The sequence below is a fragment of the Lygodium microphyllum genome, chromosome 1 (assembly GCF_053477565.2).
Source record: "Lygodium microphyllum isolate KBCC chromosome 1, Lygodium_microphyllum_v1.1.10, whole genome shotgun sequence".
Lineage (NCBI taxonomy): Eukaryota > Viridiplantae > Streptophyta > Polypodiopsida > Schizaeales > Lygodiaceae > Lygodium > Lygodium microphyllum.
Window position 1 is genome coordinate 121,232,651 of NC_141135.1, and position 11,702 is coordinate 121,244,352.

At 40.6% G+C, this 11,702-nt stretch overlaps 1 protein-coding gene across 9 annotated transcripts; it reads right to left on the reverse strand.

Moving 5' to 3' along the window:
• Positions 1–4,484: 4,484 nt before the first annotated feature.
• Positions 4,485–8,338, reverse strand: LOC148041615 (uncharacterized). Of its 9 annotated transcripts, none has more exons than XM_087680970.1 (5): positions 8,124–8,335; positions 7,470–7,709; positions 6,994–7,364; positions 6,784–6,869; positions 4,485–4,534 (listed from the first exon to the last, which is right to left on the reverse strand). In XM_087680970.1, the coding sequence occupies exons 2-5, from the start codon at positions 7,632–7,634 to the stop codon at positions 4,500–4,502; spliced, it is 657 nt and encodes a 218-aa protein (XP_087537096.1). In that variant the 5' UTR covers positions 7,635–7,709; positions 8,124–8,335; the 3' UTR covers positions 4,485–4,499. The 9 variants fall into 9 exon arrangements, with proteins under 9 accessions (XP_087537096.1, XP_087537085.1, XP_087537101.1 ...); XM_087680959.1 differs by lacking the exon at positions 4,485–4,534 and adding an exon at positions 4,556–4,686 and having other exon boundaries at positions 8,124–8,336; XM_087680975.1 differs by lacking the exon at positions 4,485–4,534 and adding an exon at positions 4,659–4,681 and having other exon boundaries at positions 8,124–8,334.
• Positions 8,339–11,702: the final 3,364 nt, after the last annotated feature.

An 11,702-nucleotide genomic window follows, 5' to 3' on the forward strand; every position in this document is an offset into this window, starting at 1 on the left:
CACTTAAAGGCACATTGGCATATAAGTGGGAGGTACTTAGGACAAAGGCCAATGGCCAAAGGCTAGGGGAGCATCTCTTCTAGAGGTACACACTGTACATTCATAGAAAAGTGAAGGTAATGAAGAATAAGGGTAAAGAATCACTACTCTCTCACCTCTTCGCATCTCAACACTTTCTCTCACCTCTTCGGGTCCATTTTTTATGGCATACCTATTTTGTGTCAAAGGAAACTACATGCAAGGCAAGGTAAAGGTGGAAGAAGGGCTTAATATTCCCAAAGTTTTAAACTCGGTTGGCTTCATAGAACACTTGATGATATCCAAGTTGCATGTCCTTTAGCAAAGGACTTGCTCCATTGCAAGAGGCTCTACCAAGATTCTTCTAGGCTATCTAATCATGGTTAGGCAAGACAAATGTAGCCTTGTTGATTGTATTTGCTAATGGATCTAACTCCTCAACACACAGGAAACTTCATCCTTCAACAAGAGCCTTCCCAAATACCTCAATTCTACGAGAGCCATTTCATATCCCTAAAAGAAGCTTCTAGTGTTGCTAGTTATCCTAGTATATTTCAAATCAACAATCAAAGCCAAATGACATTAGAAGGCTACAAGGATGTCCTTGTTACAAGTGAGTTTCTTCCCAATGGAATCTTATATACAATTGATGGTTTCTCTTCTTTTCTTATTCTTCAAAGCATTAGAGTGAAAGATAGAGGGAGCATCCACATCTACTTCCCACCAAGATCTCAATTACAACTTAACAACTTCAATTCTAAGTGCCTCTAAACTCTTAAGATAATCCTCACTTTCCTACAACAATTGAAGAAATTTATTAGAAGAAAGGCTAAGAGCAAAAAGAACACCACCTCTAGCTTAGACAGCATTACCCACGAATAGCCTCCTTTATATGCAAAAGCTTAAGATAGTCCTCACTTTACTACAATAGCTTACAAAGAAAGGGATTAACATAGAAGAAATATTAAGAGCAAAAAGCCCAACACCTCTAGCTCGAGTAGCATGATCCACAAATAGCCTCCTTTGTGTGTAAAAAATCTACCATGCTTCTTAGCTTCTTCAATGATAGTATTATTACACTCAATCCATGACATTACAAGGTCCTACATCAACCATCTAGCTTTCATTCAAACATGTTTGATTTGCATGAAATTTTGAGGGTTTTCTAAACAACACACTATGAGGCTAAAAGAGAGAAAAAGATAACACTAGCTTAGATCCAAACATCAACTCCTCCATACACTGAAACCCAAGACACCACAAGGCGTGAGATAAACACCATAAAGTCAATGCCCATAAACAAAAAATACATAAATACAAGTCAACACCTATAGCTCACAAAACAAAAGGTATAATTTTATGGCCAAAACTCATTGGTACATGATTGTATAGAGGGCTCGTCCACATTACAATCACTATTTGATGAATTTGATAGCTCACACACAAGAATAACTCCTTGGCAAGGACAATTCTTTATGATCAGTAAACACAAACACTCTTTCAACATCAAACATGATCACACCTTCATACTCTTACTCTTCATCAAGAAATACCAAGCTTTCCACCCAAGGTTCACCATTGAGGTCTTCCCTAAAGACACTTCCAACCTTAGAGGACTTATGCTCCACAAGTAGACTTCACACCTCCACAAGCACACTTGAAATTGTTGAGCCTTCAATATAAGCAACCTCAACCACCACCCCAACTTCTCACCTTCACCACACAATGGAGAGCCAACTCTTGGCTTCAACCACCACAAAACAAGGGAAGCAAACCAATCTACTATGATAACACCAACATCACCGACCATACTAGTTGTATGGTGTCTCAAAGCATGCACTCTCTTCTAAGCTTCGCAAACAAGGTAGCAATTACTAAGACAAACTCCACAACTCACAACCTCCATGAGCAAGGTCTCATCCTACTTCCGTCATGAACAACTATCTAAATTGCCACACTTAGCATACAATAGGTAGCCTATATAGGCTTCATAAGAAATCAATTAAAACCACAGAGCTTCGTCTTTGCCAACAACCCTATTGTGAAAATCATCATCATGGCTAGGCTTAACCTCTATCATCAATGATGCCATCTCCACATGGTTAATGAGAAATCCCCTATTCCATCATGACCAACACAAGTAGCCCTATAGATAGCTTGCCATAAAATACTCCTAACTCATATCTCAAATGGGCATAAAATCTTACATGCCTTCAAACTTTACCCTTCTATCAATTCCAAGCTCTTCATGATGATACACGTCCTCAAACTTGAGGTATCAAAACCCGAAGACTTGCATCAACATCCAAAAACCCAAGATAAATAGTTAATAGATCCAAGAAAAACGATACTAGTTGTGCAAGAACCTCAAAACCTCTATTTAGAATAACAAGGAAAACGGTTACTAAAACCATCAAAATCATCCTGCAAAAAGGCACAAAACCATCTTTGACCTCACTCACCTTAGCCAATATATGTGCAGAGTCCGCTATCATTGTCTCATTTAGGGCTTCAAGAAAAGCCTCACAACATATGAAGCGTAAATTGTGATGGTTCCTCCTTGGATCCACCACACAAAACCATCTGAATGCAAGCTAAATAAAACAATTGACAGTCACCACCATTAGAAAGAACACAAAATCTACATTCAGCTCATAGCCACCAAGCTTTATTATTATCACACATTCTATTCAAGCATGCAGCCATCTTGGTATCTCCTTGATGATGATAACATAAGGTATAAAACAATTGATGCTCGCGAAAGATCCTTGCTAAGATCCCAAGACCAACGCACCACTTCTCCCTCTCATCATTGATAAGACTCCCATAGCCATGTGTGTCCCTCGCCTTTAATGTCATATTCCAATCCCCCATAAGCAGTACAGGCTTGTCATCCAACTTATTGATTAGGAAGGGCCAGTGGGCTGTCCTTTTGTGGAAACATTAGAGGCACATGCTGAAATCCCCAATATCTACTCACCCTCAACTAAGATCTCACCAATCATCTGAGAATCTTCATCATTTAAGATTGGGAGAAAGAGAATCCCAATCATGGTCCCCCTTCAGCAGTAAATCAAGCCTTTGCCAAAGAGACATAACCAAAAACACTGAGATTTTGCACCTCGTCTTCACCAATTTCAATTTCTTAAAGAGCAAGTATATCGAACTTACGTCTCCTCAGGATCACAGGCAATGCATCCTTCCTCTCCAAACGAAGGCCTCTTGACATTCCAAGAGATTAATGTAAGTTTCAAAGAAGCCTACTCCATGCTAAAAGTAGATCTACCCGCACAATAATAATTGCGCTCCAAAAGTTCCTCATCCCAAGTGATAACTACATAATAATTTAAGTCCAGCCAAAAAAAGCCTACCCAATTTCTTGATAGAGATAGCTTTGTTTTAGAATTCTGCACCTTCCCCTTTGTTTGTTGCTCATGATCTCTTTGGAAAAGACTCCAATTCACTGGCTTTTGCCCTCATTTCGTGGCAAACTAGCAAGCTTGCATGATGATCTTTATCCATCTGGTTCCAGTCGTGCATGTTCTCCTTGTTTGCAGATCTATCCTCTTTCACAAGCATACCACCTTGTTAAGAGGTCTTCCCCAGCTGCTTCCCAAGCACCTCCAAGCTCTTGTTCCACTTCTCCACATTCTAACCTCTTCTTTCTTGGGCCTCAGGCTTAGGTTTTGAGCCACATGGTGCTCACCTTTTTTAGGACAATCTTCTGATCTTGGACATTTTCAGACTATTTGCGTATATAACAAGCATTGGAAAAAGCATCAAACCTGACCTGAAGCGATATATTCCAGCAGCTCAGCATATGCCTGTCCAATATATGCAACAATTTTCTCTGGAGCTTGAGAGCCCCATAGGACAGTACCACAACAAGACACATAGAGAACCCTCCCCAGAGACACTATGAGGGCAGATGCTTCATCATCTAGCCACGATCAAAGATCCAGAAAGGTAATTCATACAGCGCACTGTTACTGCAACATTGCCTCCGGTGAAAAGGAAGCACTCCAAGGCAAGAGCTTCCCCTTGCATGCAACTGCACAACCTAGAACCCAGTCTCTCTCTGAAACAAAGTGAAGCAAAGCCAGTGAATTATCGTTTCCCGATAAACCTATATTGTTGCTCGATTGCTTTGCCTCGAAAGGTGGCTGAAAACCACCTACTGAACTCCTTGGTAGGTGGACTTCCCATGAAGTAGATCCAAGCTACAGCAAAATCAGCATAACACTGCCTAGTACGAGAGAGAGAGAGAGAGAGAGCAATAGTCACTGTGAAACACTTATTTCCTACTTCAACTGACTCTGCTTGTTTGCTCTCGTTGTGTGCACTTGCCCATGCCGCGTGCTCTTCTTCACCTCCACCAGATTGAGGTCATTGCCACAAACTGCCACTGCATAATCCATCTCTCCATAGGGGATCCATTCTCGATCACAGTTTTCTTCCCATACTGGTCAACAACACCTGCCTCACCAGACAGAGTCCTCTTCCCCATCAAGATGCCCTGCATGCATTAGAGGCAAGAAGCCACTACATGTAAGGCAATATATTTTGCTTAATGGTCGGAAATGACAATGCCCATGTTCCAGCCCAGCACCCAAAACTTGCCTCTCCCAAGTTTCTTTGTTCCTCTTTCAAACGCTCTACAGGCCTTGGCTACAAACATCAGAAAAACGCTCCACATTATTCAGATCCCAAGGATTATCTTTTCTTTTGTTTCAAATGTACTTCCTTCTATTTTCACTTTACATCTCATACTACTTGTAGTTTTTTTAAGTCTCATAGACTTTTCACCATTTAAAGCTGTCAAACTTTTTCTTTTGTTTGATGAGCTTATCAAATTAAACTATACTACGGTGCAAATAGAGCCTTTTGGCCAGCATTTGAAAGGTGCAACAAATGAAAGCTGTATGTACAGGTAAGGATGCTAAAGTGCAACTAGTAAAAAGAAGAGGGGAACTTTTGTAATAATATGGCATACTCAATGCATGATTTATCTTCTATAGGTCTCACAATCACTATAGCCTTTTTCAAGAGCATAACACAGCTTTCCTCCTTTTTCTTATTTCCCTCCTTATAATCTTCCAAATATGTATAGCTAGATTCACATCAGATGGAAGAACATCACAAAAAAGCACCAAATAAAAACTTGCTCATCATTATACTGTTCACAATGAGCAGCACACAGATTATGACTAGGGTTGTTAGAAACAAAATAGTAAGTTTGCCTGAATTTGTCAATCATTATATTGATTCATACAAAATCTTTTAGGACTTTCCACAGTGGTAGACTTAACTGTTCCAAAAGAGAGGACATTTGAACTTATTTGTAGTGGGAGCCCAAGTGAGACTAGACCTGATTTTTGTCTCCCCACTCAAATCAGCCAAATCCAAGGGCCTTCCGCAAACTCTCAACTCGGTCTGGATACAAGCATTGCAAAACCCATGTCTGGTTGGACACACTCCAACCAGACAATCTGCTGTCTTTTGAGAGTAATATCTCCAGACAATTGAAAGCGGCCACCTCATCAGTCAAAATCAAAGTCAAACATGTTTTCACACATGTGTAATGCCATATAAGCCCTTGCTGCCACCCTGTTATGAATCCACCCAAAGTACCAGTACACTAAAGAGCATAAAGCGAGGATCGCAAAGACCTGAAATCACACATTTGACTAATTGAAAGTGGCCATCTCATCGGTCAAAATCAAAGTCAAGCATGTTTTCGCACGTGTAATGCCATATAAGCCCTTGCTGCCACCCTGGTATGAATCCACCTAAAGTACCAGTACACTAAAGAGCATAAATCGAGGATTGCAAAACACTAAAGAGCATAAATCTAGGATCGCAAAGTCCTGAAATCACACATTTGACTAACAATATCTACAATATCCACAAAGTAAGCAATATTGGTCCATCGACTCAGTAAGAACTTGGCACATGAGAAGAAATGTTGACAATGAGATCAGAATCTGGTCCAACAAAAAGCTTAAGGCAACTGCTTATACATACAAAATGAGGAAATGACATCCCTCAAGGAAATAAAAAGTTATACAGGCTATCTCAGTGTTCCAGGATACAAAAGCTCAAATACATTGTGAAGTATATGACTGATGTTGGAACACTAGGTAGGATTAACTCAAAAGTTTACACTTGCACATGGTGCCATAAAAGCTGAGGAAATGCGAATGACTTTTCTTGCTATATTCACAGCAAGCAAGTGTACAGATAACTTAAAATACATGTATGGAGACAGATAGAGTGTGTGTAGGCAAGGACATGACACCAATCTATCTACAATGCACTTATTGATGCAATTGCAAGCCAATTGTGCCAACAGTAAACTTATGACACATCTGGCTGACTAGAATGAGATTATAATCTGGTATCATAATGGCAATCCACCAGTCAAAGCTTTCTTTATGCTGGCCCTTTGTTCAGTTGTCAGTCTGGTTGGAAACTTGACATCAAACTTCACTCTGAGATTTCCTTTTTTCCCTTGCTCCTTTGCAATTGGCATGCCTTCTTTCGGAAATATCTTCTCACAACCAGGGTAAATTACCTCAGTACATGAGATGTTTAGGGTTTTCCCGCTCAGCAAAGGAATGGTAAAGGCACAACCACATAAGGCCTCTGCTAAGCTCACCCTTTGAGTAACGATTAAGTCATTCCCATCTCTTCTAAATACTTCATGTGGTTTTTCATCTATCACAAAAATGACATCAGCAGGAACCACACCAGGCTGTTCATTACCTTTCTCAGGAAATGTAACCTTCGTGCCCTTCTTCCAACCAGGCTTGACACTGATTGTTAGAACCTCTTCGACTGTCACAGTCTTCCTGGTAGTTATTGGCCCAAGAGCAGAGACAAATAGAAGCATTCATTAATAAAAAGCACAAAGCCAGTTTCCCGGAGGAGGTCCGGCAAAGAATAAAGGCAAACTTTGCATGAAGGCACACTCACCTGCCGGCACCTGCTATGGCACGAGAGATCTTCATCTTCCTTATTGACCCACTGTACAATTCTTCTAATGTGCAAGGCAGCTTGTTTTCAATGGGCGGTGCTTTCCTGAGAGCGTTAGAGCTCCCCTCATTATGTTTACCAAACTGAGAACCTGCACCGAACACCCCATCACGGAAGTTATGCCCTCCCTTGGTCCTGTTACTCTTCATGTTCATGTTCCCAAACACCTCAGAGAAAACCTCATCCACAGTCCGAGAGTTGAATCTTTGGCCCTTACTACTTCCACCTCCAGTCCCAGGTGGCATCATATCTTTAAGCCCTTCTGCACCATATTGATCATAAATCGCCCGTTTATGCGGATCGCTCAAAACCTGCACATATTGTTCAGTGTAATCAGGGAGTATGGACAAAGACTCGGGACATGCCCAAGAAATGTCTGTGGCAGAAAAAAAGAGACCTCAAACAGATAACTCTACCTCATATGCCTCTGTAATCTGCTTGAAGTACGCCTCGGCCTCTTTCTTATTTTCCCTGTTCTTGTCCGGATGCCATCTCATAGCAAGCCTTTTGTAAGCTTTGCGGAGATCTTCATCGGCAGCATTAGGGCCAACTTTCAAGACATTGTAATAATCAATCCCCATCTTTGGCACAGGGCTTCCTTAGGATGTCATAACTGAGGCTGGGAGGTCCCAGAACTTTGAAGGATATAAAGCAAGCTGCATTAAGCGATTGGTAAGGTTTCAGTGGCAGTTAATTCAGAACAAGCACAGACACACAGATTTGGATTATGCACTAAGGATATGTATCAATGGCACAGTCTTATAGCGTGATTCAGAACACCCTTAAAAGCCCTGGCTGATAGCTTAGGAAGCTGAATGAACGTCAGCCATGGCTGGAGCAATTTGATAAACGTGGTTGCAGGGTACCCTTCAAAGCCATAGCTGATGGCTTAGAAAAGGGAATGTCTGGCTTGGCACACTCAATTCTCTGCGTATCTCAGCCAAACAGCCGGTTTCAAGAGAAATTCTTGCCATTTCCATTTTGAGCGCTAATGGAAAGCAAAATATGCATTCACTTAGAGTGCTTATGGAAAACAATGCTCAAATGAGAGACGAAGCGAGAAGCGATACCTGAGAGCACTACTTCGCGGCCGAAATAAAAGCTGATACGAGTGCATTCGCGGAACCGAATAACAGCCAAGCGATCTACAGCGGTTTTAAAGGGACGCTCTGAGAATGTGTGCAGGGGCAGAGAAAGTGGGGGAGAGAGAGAGAGAGAGAGAGAGAGAGAGAAAGAAGTATGATAGAGAGGATTTGGCATTTAGAACCCTAGAGAGAGAGAGAGAGAGAGAGAGAGAGAGAGAGAGAGAGAGAGGGAAAAGAAGACAAAGGAGAGAGGACTTTGCACTTAGAACCCTAAAGAGAGAGAGAGAGAGAGAGAGAGAGAGAGAGAGAAAGTAAGGAATGTTATGCAGGATCAAGGAAAGACTATACTTAAACCCTAAAGAAAGGGAGACATAATGCTAAAATTTTGGGAGAAGGAAGCAATTGTTGGAGGCACTTGTCCCAAAGATCCAAGGTTTTGAATGGCCACAATTCAAAAGTTTACCATTCAAGCTTTCCAAAAGTTCAAAAAGTTGTAGATCTTTTTAGGTATTAAAATGTGGCTACTAGCAATGACAATGTCTTACAAGGGTTGTGCACATGATAGATTGTGATAGTTAGTTACATTTGTCATAACTCAGCTTGTAAGAATTAACTTTGCCTTTTGAGCAATAAGTAGTTAAATTTGTGCCCAAAAGCATTGTGAGAATGAAGAGGCAACCTAGCATTTACTGTTGCAATCCTATTGCATGCGAAAAAACTTACAAAATTGTAAGTAAAACCTTATGAATGTGGTTCAGTTGTCAAATTGTGCTAAGTATTGCAATTGGGTTGCACATTTCTCTAGTACAATAGATGCATTTTCATGGGATTGAAAGGATGTTGGATGTGTTACTTTTTAGTGACTTCTAAAGTCACTAATAATTCATGAGATTAAATTACTTAATAATGAGATATTGAAGGATTCCTAATGGATTGAAACTTTTACTCATCACGTTACACTTAATTCTAAAACTGATATTCTTTCGCAAAAACCAAATGAGCACTCTTTGTGAAAGATTGTTGATTTGGCATATTCTCTTTTTCTTTTTCATATTATGGGGGTAATGGCTAAGATAATGCATGAAGCACCAATCACTTCCAATCCTATGTGTCATGTAAGCCTCCCAAAGCTAGAGTGTTTTTTTGTAATTTTATTCAATTCAAAGTTAAAAATTAGATATGCTTGGCTTGACTAGTTAGTCCTTAGAAGACATGCATGTGCTAATTCTGAAGCACCTCCACAAGTGCACTCACTTTGTGCATGTAGATGCATGCACACACACCTCTCTCCCTCCCTTCCTCCCCCCACCCCCCAAGGGGGTTGATCATCTCTGTGAGGAATCAATGAGTGGTATTGTTTGTGGAGGATGGCCTTACATCTTATAAGGGTTGTTGCAGTAGTGCAAGCTAATTTGTACCCTCTAGCATTTGTCTCTACTATTTGCCTAATACTGCATGTACAAGACAAAGAAAGAAACAATAAAAGCTAGTCGAATATGGTCAACAATCAAAGCTAGGTCAAAAGGAGTCAACAAAGAGCCAATTGTCGAAGAAGGATGCAACTCAAAGAAGGAGGTAGCCCTAAAGATGAAACGAGTGAAGAAAGTGACATGGTGGGGTGCCAAAAAAAGTCACAAATTAATTTTGGAATGATCGTAGGCCTTCAAATCTCTTGGATAGGATACCTTGATTATTTCTTTGAATTCAACATGTAGAGAACATTCTTGTAAGATCTAAGAGCTAAGCCCTCAAAGTTTTGTAAATCTCATGGCCTAAAAAGAAATAAAGAAGGCATGTGTCTATCATCTCGAATACGTCATGTAGGGCCACCTTAGTCTCCTTAAACTTTTAGGCATGGTCACCTGTCAAAATAAGATCATCCACATAAAGCACAATCAATGCATGCCCTCCAATGGAGGTGTCGACATACAATTGGGGATCAAAATAGGAAAATTGATACCCCAACTTCCCTTGGAGGAACGAGTCTATCTTCTCGTTCTAAGCACATGGAGCCTATTTGAGGCTGTAAAGGCCTTCTTCAACCTATACACCTATTAATCTAATGAGGAAAATCCAGGAGGTTGCTCCAACATAGATCTCATCCCTCAAATCACCATTGAGAAGATAAACTTTACATCAAGCTAAATAAATCAACCATCTCATATGGCTAGCTAAGGCAAGAATGGCTCTAATGGTAGCCACTCGAGGAATAGATGCAAAGGTATCATGGAAATCCATCCCTAGCCAATGTGCAAAGCCCTTTGCAATGAGCCACGGCTTGTGCTTATCCAAAGTACCATCACTGTGATATTTGGACTTGAAGACCCATTTGACACCAATCACCTTCCTATGAATAGGGCGAGGCACAAGATCTCAAGTGTCATTCCTCTCAATAGCATCCAACTCTTGCTCCATAGACTTCTTCGAGTGTGTGCGAGAAGTGAGCTTTTGGAGCGAGCTTTTTTTGGTAACCTTGAGTTTTATTCCACATAGTCCACTTGGTCATCTATTTCTTTTGGGCCTATATCAAGTGCCAATGTTGCCCCTTCATTGCTACCACCACCACCACCACCACTACCACTACATCTTACTCTCCCTCTTCTCATTAGAACCACAACCAATTCTCCTCTCTCTCTCCTTATATGTTGGGAACCAACCAGTGACATCTCACTCCCCTTAATAACATTACCACCACTAGTATTTCCATTACACCACCACGTCTTACTCTTCTCCTCGTCATCACAACCACAGCCGATTCTTTCTCTCTCTCTCTCTCTCATATCTTGGAGACCCACAACATGCATCTCCCTCTTCTCATCCCCCTCAATAACACCCTCTCTCTCTTTCTCTTTCTTACCCCCAGCTCTCTCTCTCTCTCTCTCTCTCTCTCTCTCTCTCTCTCTCTCTCTCTCTCTCTCTCTCTCTCTCTCTCTCTCTCTCAACACTAGTAGTTCTCTCTCCTTAATTTCTTTGCATCACCACAGTAAGTATATGTGATTGTTTTTTATAATATTATCACAATGTTAGTGGTTGGATGGCACATACACAAGCGATATCACACTCCATATATATTCACATTCCCCTACTCTCAATTATTTGCATAGATGTTATAATTACATCATGATGTATTAGTACTTCAATTGTGCACACATGAGCAAAACCAAATATACTTACACTTATACATTCCTCTCTCTCTCTCTCTCTCTCTCTCTCTCTCATATATTGAGGATCCATGGACATGCATCTCCCTCTTCTCCTTTTGAATAACAATCTCTTCTTCTTCTTCTTCTTCTCTCTCTCTCTCTCTCTCTCTCTCTCTCTCTCTCTCTAACAATGCATTGATAGTTCTCTCTCCTTAACTTATTTACATCACTGGATTAAGCTTGTGTTCTTATCTTTGATAATATCATCACAATGTTAATGGTTCAATTATGCATATATATATATAAGATATCACACTACATATACATTTACATCCCCCATTTCTCCCTTCTTTGCATGTATTTTATAATTACATCTTGATGTGTTAGTACTTTAATTATGCACAAACAAGCAAATTACAGA

Bases quoted from the DNA above. Each gene is read 5' to 3' on its own strand.
- LOC148041615 (XM_087680945.1), bottom strand. From the start codon at position 7,634: ATGGGGATTGATTATTACAATGTCTTGAAAGTTGGCCCTAATGCTGCC. The intron at 7,365-7,469 runs GTAGAGTTATCT...CAATATGTGCAG, and splicing joins AGATTACAGAGGCATATGAG to GTTTTGAGCGATCCGCATAA. The intron at 6,870-6,993 runs GTGAGTGTGCCT...AATAACTACCAG, and splicing joins GCCATAGCAGGTGCCGGCAG to GAAGACTGTGACAGTCGAAG.